Source organism: Lampetra planeri, chromosome 7 (genome assembly GCF_965212315.1).
Source record: "Lampetra planeri chromosome 7, kcLamPlan1.2.h2, whole genome shotgun sequence".
Taxonomy (NCBI): Eukaryota; Metazoa; Chordata; class Hyperoartia; order Petromyzontiformes; family Petromyzontidae; genus Lampetra; species Lampetra planeri.
In genome coordinates, this window is record NC_136113.1 from 17,237,841 (window position 1) to 17,246,668 (window position 8,828).

At 52.4% G+C, this 8,828-nt stretch overlaps 1 protein-coding gene across 2 annotated transcripts in view; it reads left to right on the forward strand.

Annotated features, from left to right (window-relative positions):
• LOC144720116 (atlastin-1-like) overlaps positions 1–7,384 on the forward strand; it is a 41,323-nt gene extending 33,939 nt beyond the window's left edge. Inside the window, exon 13 of one of the 2 annotated variants that reach the window (XM_078596609.1) lies at positions 4,820–7,384. In XM_078596609.1, the coding sequence (XP_078452735.1) occupies positions 4,820–4,978 (159 nt within the window). In that variant the 3' untranslated portion in view covers positions 4,979–7,384. Of the gene's footprint in view, positions 1–1,818; positions 4,331–4,819 lie in introns of those variants that run through there. The other variant, XM_078596608.1, reaches the window with a different exon arrangement.
• Positions 7,385–8,828: the final 1,444 nt, after the last annotated feature.

Below are 8,828 nucleotides of genomic sequence, written 5' to 3' on the forward strand. Positions count from 1 at the left end.
AGTAGATTAAAACTAAAGTGTCTATCAAAAGAAGCTGCACATGTACATAAGAAGAAACATTAAAACTCCAAACTATATGGCTTGTCTGTAACCTACTTACTGCACTGCATGAGGGTATCCCGCTCACTTGAAGGGCTCCATCGTTGAGCCACAAACCGTGGCTCCAAGTGTGCACGACTGTGCCAACCAACTCGAACTTTAAACATGCAGCAGTAATGTGTCTTAGTATTTTAGTGTTTAATGAGTTTCTGAATTAAAATTTTGGCCTTTGAAGGCACTGAGGTTGATGAGTAGTTTAACGGAGAGCTCGCCCGAGCGTCGCTGGTGCAGCGTCTGAATGAACGAGACCGGGGAAGATGCACACGCATAAAATCCTGCTTGGGCATGATGCACTTGAGCGAATTCATTAAAAAGCGTATAAATTTCACTTTGATCACCCTAATGGCTCGGATTACTTTAAAAAAATCAATCCCGTTGCCGCACCCTCGATGTTGTAGGTTTTTTGGTTCATTCACCAGGTGCTTGCGCTGCGGCTCCGGCAGAGGTTTTTCCCTTCGTCCGCCAATGTCTTGCGGTGAAGCCGAGTAAAGCCCGAGCCTCCGCTCGCGCATCCCGTCACCGGGTTCCTGGAGCCATCAAGTCCTGCGGCATAATGTCTGGGAAAGGAATCGTTGGGCCCATCCATGCATGCAAATCACTGGGATGGTGGCCAAATCCATGGCATTTGTCTTTGAATTTGTCGTTTTCCCACTGGAATTGCCAGAAACTGCATTTTCGTCCGACAGTTGAATTGTGCGCGATTCACGTGGTCACCCGCCCCGCTGATGTTGGTTGAAAGCCTCCCTGAGAGGAATGCGCAGGCCTAGGCCGTGCTTCCCTGGCTATTCAACGCGGGCTTGAAGCTTTGTTCATGAGCGAGAAGACTCAAAAACTACGGTCAGGCGTGTGCCACTTTAGCGCTCCGGTGACGTCACAATTGACGTTGACAACTTATGTCACGGTGACTTCACCAGAGCGCCAAAGCTGTGTGGCTAAAATAACCTTGAAGTGAATTTCTCATGTAAGGCGTTGAAAACATGCGTTGAAGAGCCTGGGATAGTCTAAAGTCCACTGAAAAATGCCATGGAAAGAGACTTCTCCAGGATTAAATGGCCCTGTGCCAAACAGAGAGAGAGGGAGACCCTCTGTCATTCGGGGACAGAAGGCGTCAGAGGTTTTACTGACACTGCACTTCTTGTTGCTCGTTAATGTGTATTTTGTTGCGTTTTGTTAACGGTAGCAAGTGCAGAACTGCCACATTAATCCGCATTCACCGCAGCATTTACTGTGAGACCATGGCAAAATACAGGTGCCACCCGTGCACCACTTTGCTGCGTGTCTGTCGTGTGTCTCTTAGCGATTGGTTTGTCGGCTCCTGCCTGGCTCCAGGGTTTGCATGCGTGCATCCGCTCTGGGAAAATCAACAAACACGCAAGTTCAGGCAAGATGCCGTGAAATTGTTCTTAAAATTTGGACATTGTGGACCAGTGTCGTTGCCAGATTTGGAGAATCGTAAGCATTTAGTATGTCATTCCGTGAATACCAGGCCAAGGCCACATAGCCCCATGCTGAGCCATGTGTCTTGCTGGCACTGTGGGCGTTTAATTATGGTTATGAGTGGTTGATTTAGTTGTCGGAGAGTGACAACGTTTTAACCCAGGCCTTTGCTTCGACCCCCTCCACCTGTCATGTGCTTTGCTCGCTGTGTGCATGCGTGCGGCGCTTTGCTAACTGCCCTAACACCGCGTGCGTGCGTGCTGACCCCCCCCCCTCCAACAGGTGTTGTGTTCGCTCTACAGCATGGCCCTGCAGTGCACGGGCTCCAGCCACGCGCTCTCGTCGCTCGCTCACGGCGGAGTCAAGCGTGCCGCCGCCAAGAAGAGAAATTAACCCTGGCCCTGGCCCCAACCCTCCTGACTCTAACCGCCGTGACATTTACAGCGCCGCCCCTTCTCGCTCTGCAGTCGCAGCGTTCGGCCCATTTCCATCTCATTCCGCTTGTTTGTTTTTTATATTATATTATAAAAAAATTGGTGAACATTTTCGCTGCATAAGACACCGAGCTCAGAAAGGCTGCCCGCTTATTTTTCCTGCCAGGTGCCTAGAAAGACTGCCAAACGTCCAATCTTGACGTCACGCGACCCCAGTGGGCACCGCTGCGTCGAGTGTTTTCACTACGGAGGCTGTCAAGCTCTCGATGGGACTGGCGTGTGGCCGTCTAACGTTGGGGGCAGTGTTGGATGGCACGGTCTTCCTCCGCGGGGAGCGTTGTCGATCCAGAGCAGAGGCTGCGTCGGGAGAGGTCTTTTCTCTTACAAGGCTGAACACTACGACCTCGCTGAGAGGGTGAACACTACATATTATGCTCCTGAATGCTGAATGGGTGCTGTTGATCGCACTGTCTTTACCCAGAGGAATTAATGCCGTCTCGTCGCGACCCTGTACGTTTTTTTTGAGGCTTTGATTCTTAAAATGACCGCTGTGTTGTCATCACACAGGTGGCTGTGAGTGATTTTTTTCATATCATTGTTGACGTTCAACACAAAGTGGAGCACGAGCAGATCTTTAACATTGGGCTGCCTCTAGAAGTAATTTTGTTTTTTGGGCAAGGTTCGGAGGAGGGCAGCAACTTCCACAAACAACGCGGGGGTCATTTTAATGAAAGTGCAAAGTGTTGTGAAACTGACAGAATGTCATATAGATGTGGTAATACATTGTAACATCGATCATATTTTTTTGCTTAGGCTTGGTGGACACAATTAAGGCTCGGGGAGCTGTACTGCTCCAAATCTGAACTACAAGTCAGCCTTAATTTATCCAAAGTATGTACCATTGTTATTAAGTATAATGTACATATAGCCAGGTACAAATCGTGCGAAGATTGAACACTAAATTCAGACTCTGGGACACCGCTACGACGGCCGCCCACGTGATGGTGAACTCTCTCGTGGGTTTGTTTACACCCCAGCTGCTTTGCTGCTCATTACCATAATGGTGCCAGGACTGCGTTTGGTGGTGTCCAACCAGCGGCAGTTCGCCTGGCCCTTCGGTATTAACTTCGAGGCAGTGTGCAAGCGAAGCATCGGTCTTTGGCCGGTTAGCCAGTCGTGCAACGTGATGTTGAGACTGAAACGTGCACAGGAGGAACCGGCGATGGCATTCATCAACGGGCTGGCGCTGGTTTAGCTCAGGCACTGGCTATGTCGCGTTTTGGGAGCTGCTGCTCGGCGTGCCCTCGGGCCGTGCATGCGGTCCCTGAAGCAGCGGCATGGATTTGGCTCACGCGGGCTCGACTCTCACTCCACTCACGCGGACTCGACTCACGCGGACTGGGCTCACACACACTCGACTCACGGGGACTCGACTCACACTCGACTCACGCGGACTCGGCTCAAGCTGACTCGACTCACGTGGACTCGGCTCATGTGGACTCGGCTCATGTGGACTCGGCTCACGCGGATTCGACTCGTATGGACTCGCAAGCTGCTCGCGCTCAGTTCCAAGCCCGTAGCCAATTGTCAAGCGGGTGGACGTCTGATCGGCGATGCACTCCGGTCCGCACGCATGGTGTCCGAGCCTGTGGTTATTATTCGTGCGGTAGAACTGGCTTCATAGCATTCGGGGAGTGTCGTCTTTTACTGTCGCTGTGACCACTGTAGAATTGGCGGGCGGGGGGGGGGCTTCGCCAAGCGTAGCCGCACCCCCTCGCTGCTTCAGTGTTACTTGGTAACGTCCGACTGTTGTCTTCAATATTAGCTGATCACTTTTTTAAGTCAAACTTTGCCGCATGTTATTACGTAAATGTTTGGCGATATAAGCCTAGGTATGTCTATCATGGTTTCTTGGTCAAAGCCAGCTCTGTTTGAGAAACGGATGTCTCGTCGGTGTTCTGCATTGCACCTGATCAAATGTTGGCACTGCCTGGTCTTTGAAATAATATCATCTGCCTTGCGAGATCATGTCTGTTGGAATAATTATTATGTTTCTTCTTTTCTCGCATCCTCTTCCTGCTGGCGCCGATTGAGAGAACGTTTTAAACATATCGGAGAGTGCGGTTCCACTGAAGCTGTACAATGTTTAGTGGTGGAGGGTTGTGGGGGGTGAGACGGACAGTCTGAAGAGTGTGACTGTGCGGATGTGCTGATGTGTGCAATGCCGTGTTTGACCTCGTGGCTTCTGCAGGTTTCTCTTGCCAAAAAACGCTCTGTCGGCTCTTGCCCGATGGTGAAAATAAAAGAATGTATAATAAATCACGAGCAAGCCGAGCACAGCTCTTGCTGGTTTCACTCCACTGATGCTCTCGCATGCCTGTCTCTCTCTCTGTCTGTCTTTCCGTCTCCTTCCCACCGCCTTTCCCTTTCCTACCATCGCCACGCTCCGGCTTGCACTCCCCCGTGGCTTTGCTGGCCCCGTGTAAACGCGCCCTCCCCGCCGCCCGCATACTCTGCCTCGCCCTCCGTGCCCTTCTGAAACTCCGTACCGTGCGACCTGCGTTCATCTCCGCATGCCCGCATGCCCGCATGCCCCCCCCCCCCCCGCTTGGATACTCATCGTGCACCCCCCCCCCTCACAACGCGCGGACATCCTGCTAACACATCTGGTTCCTCACCACCTGAACACTGCCTCCCCACCTGCCCGTCCCACGTCCCATCTGCCGCCCCCGAAACCTGACCCCGTGAGCCGTGACCCCGTCGCTGTGCCGCGTGCCGCTCGTCCCGTGACCCCTCCCGCACCACCCGCATCGTCGCCCCCTCCCCTCCCCGCCCGTGCGGCCTCCCAGGGCCTGGAACCGGTGGGCGGCCGAATCCTGTGGGGTAAGATGAAGCGCTCCATCTCGGACTCGGTGCGCCGGGGAAAGAACGGAGGCGACAACGGTGGCGGCGCAGAACACAACCCCGCCGTGCAACCCAGGGGCAGAGGCAAGGCCAAGATGAACTGAGCCCGAGGAAGGGGACGGCGGTGAGGGCGAGTTAAGGGTAAGGGAGAGGCGGCACGGTGGACGTGCGGGGTCGGGGTGGGTGGAGGGTCGATGACCGACCGAGTGGACACGCACAGGCCGCTGGCCACCGGCCCAACACGTTCGCTCGTCTCGCTGGATGGACGGCTACTGCATCGTCGACGTCGGGTTCGTTAGAAATCCGCGGAAGCACCAGCCTGCTTGTATTTACAAAGTATATGCATCGCCATCATTTGTTTCGCACGAGAGTGATCTTTGGCAGATTTTAATCCAGCTGAATGATCCTGCATAATCCCTGTGGCTTCACTCATGCACTCGCTCCAGTGTTGAACAAACCGCCGTTTAAATAAAGTTCCGTGCTTCCGTGTATTCCTGCTGGACCACAAACGTCGGCGATGGCCTCCCTGCTGGCGGTGGTGTGGTGGGGCTCGTTGATCTCCGGGCCGGAGCAGTCACCAGATCAGATCTGGTTCTCCCCGGAATCGCGATGTGAACATTCATTCAGGTAAAGCTGCAGGGATCTTCAGGTTTTGGTATTTGATTTCAACAACTAAACAAAAAAATAATTATTGGGCCAAAGTGTCGCTTGATAGAAGGGGCATCCTTCGTGTTTGCGGGGCACCAAATGATTAATCAATTATTCAAAAATGCTCCATCGCATTTGTTGGGCATGTGTATGAATTGTAGCCAAATGTTCAAAAATACCCCTCGGATGTGTATAGGAAATGTGAGTAGCTCCTAATTTACCCTTTTTTTTAAATCTCCGATCGTAGTGACATTGTTTTACGAATATCGGGCATGCATGCGTTTCAAAGTCTCGACGTGTTTGCTCCCATAATGGGTGGTAGGCGGTGTTGTCATCCTGACCTGGCAACACTGAGACCACAGCCGCGCTTCCCGGCTGTCAGAATCGGTATATATATACTGCAGGAGGAATCCGATGAGCTATACAGCTCTTTTTCACAGGCGTCCAGTAGGGGCACGGGGTAAGAACCTTAAAAACAAACAAATTATCGCGTGCAGACAAACATTTTAATGACAACATCCAAACAAATGCAACTTTAATTTTGGTGCTAATTTCTCAAAAGTCTTAACTTTCACTCCCAACTCGTCGGTTGCACAGCTTTCCCGAAATTGAGGAACACTGGGGAAACGGCGATGGGTCGCTGCGCTGTGTTCCGTCCGGTTTTGCCGACGCTTGCCAGGACAGAGACGCGGAGGGCAGCCTCGTGCCATTGGGCAGCACGTGGGGGCAGCACTCGTGCCGTCGGGTCATTGAGTCTCCATCGTGGTGTCGGTTCTCTCCGTGCGAGCGTGTTGCGTTGGCACAGTCGGCTTCACGAATGATTTGCATGTTTATTTTTATTGTGATTTGTTGTTTTGTTTGTTTGTTGTTCTCCGAGTGCTCGATTGTTATGCCACACCAGATTGGTTCCTAACATATTTATGGAATATGTTTGGAATCTGACAACTAGAATATCTAGAGCTGATCTGGCCGTGACATCAGTCAACGTGCAGCATTGGGGCCCATCGATAGCCAACGTCCACCCAATTTTGGGCGACGTTCAGCCAATGTCAATATCTAACCTGTTGCCACTGTTTTTGCGTGCCATTGTCGACTATTGCAAAAAAAAAATATAGATTATCTGTACATTTACTGCGCTGTTTTGCATTTGTATTGTTAATTTGGCCTTTGCTGAACCTTATGTCAATCTCTTCATTCAACAGAATCCGTGTTACCCGGCAAGGTGACAGTCACATTATTTAAAAGCATTTAATTATGTTCTTGCCGCTGTTATTTGTATACTGTCATGGCGGTTCTATCAGTCAAACAGATTATTTATGATATATAATATATTCAAGTCCTCTACAAGGAGTCTTGGCTACTTTATCTTTTCAAGGTTGTTCAGGCCACGCTGTTTTCTTCCCATATTACTGTTACAAATGCAAGTGGATTTCTATAGGTACGTAGTCTTTATTCGCATCCGTGTATGAAAATACTCCAAATATCACGATGAGTGTACATAAACCTGTACAATGCATTTTTCTATCTTAAAACAAAAAAATCAATACGTGGCAATTGTTTTGCAGATGGCAAATCCGTGGGTGTATTTATAAGCCTTGCCATCACTTCTGTACGTAATCGTGTAGGGAAAACCATGTATTTTTTAAAACAAGTGTATTTAAATATCGCGCACAATGTCGTAACCCCCCTCTCCATCTCCTCTCCCCCACCGCCGTCCGCTGAGCGGCGCTCCCTCCCGCGATTGTTTACAGCCACGCCGGCTCCTTTCTGTTCGCCCCGCGGGGGTTGTTCGCATGCGCTTGTGGCCGTGGTCACGCTCCGTGGACTGTCGTCGTAGTCGTTCATTAAAAGTGCGGTCATTGCCTGCCCGACCACCGCATGTGTGCGCAACGTCGGAGTTCGACGGCGAGGTTCGAGTCCCCGTTCGGTTCGAGCTGCCGCCGCCGCCGCGGGTAACGAGGCCCGCGCTCGCGGCTGGCGCAGACGGATGGCCCCGCCAGATCGAGGAATCGCTGGCGCGGCTTCGCTTGTCGCGGCTTGAGAACGCTCCACCGACAAGGGCCGCCGCCCCCTACACATTTCACACGTTCTGTTGCGAGGCTTTAACTCGTGAAGTCGGTGGTGATGTTTTTTGATTTTTAGAATTGATTTGTACATTTTAATGTTTTCTCTGTTGATGCTTATTGAGCACTCCGTGTTCTTTTTTCAGGAGGGTTCTACGTGGTTTATGTTTTCCCTTTTTGGTGGGTTGGGTTTGCACGTGGGCGAAAACTAAACAGTCTGGAGGAAATCCTGGTATACAAGCCGAGAGCACTCAAGCTGAGAACAAAAAGGTGACACGCCTACTTGCCGTGCTGCTCCGTACGGGTAATGACTCGTACAGCGTCGGGTACATCACCGCAACCACAGGAATGGGTTCTGCCACGCCTTCTAAAGAACACAATGGGATGGTGGTGGGAGGAGAGGCGCAGTGGTTGCGAGCTGTGCCATGAACCTGGCGACCCAAGTTTCATTCCTGCCCGCGGCTCGCATCAGTGGCGAGTCATATCTGAACGAGTCCTGGGATAATCCACAAAACCCGCGCACTTCACCAACCTGCGCTGACCTACGCCATGAAGTCTCGTCGATAACCCCATGACCAAATGCGGCGTGGGGGAGGCCTTCGTCCAGCAGTGGACTGCCCAAGGGCTGCGCAGTGGCGAGTGGTGTAATACGGCACGTGGCTGTAGGCGGACGGCCAAGTATGCGAGCGTCGGTTTAACGTTTGTCGTGCCATGGAGCCAGTTTGTCAGATTTACACAGCATGAGAATCATTAATTCTCGGTCTTTTACATTATTCCTTTTTCATTGGCCAATGCGCGTGATGATTGGCCGGGTCACGGCTCCACGATGAGCCTCTTGGGTAGCGACGGAGCCCTCGGCCTCGCCGTCTTTCCCCGTGCGTCTCGGGGCTCGTGCGCCTCCTCCGTAGCGGCGTGGCCCAGGGCACCGTGCTTCACCGAGGAACGAGAGACGCAGCTTGGGCCATTCAAGCGCCTCGCTGTTTTCTGTCGTTTTGCCGTTACAATGAAAATGACGGACGGGGTCGCAGAGACCCCCCCCCCCCCCGAGCGACGAGACTCTGCGTAGTCGCGGTCAACGGAGCCGCTCTCATCCCCTAGTCGGGCGCGTTCTCATCCGCTGCCTCCCACGGCTCGCGCGAGCTCGCTCCCCCTGCAAGCGCAGTCACGCACACGGGCGCACTGCTGCCCCCATCATGGGGGGGGGGGGGGGGTCGCGTTTATGGACGTTCCCACGTGGTCGCGA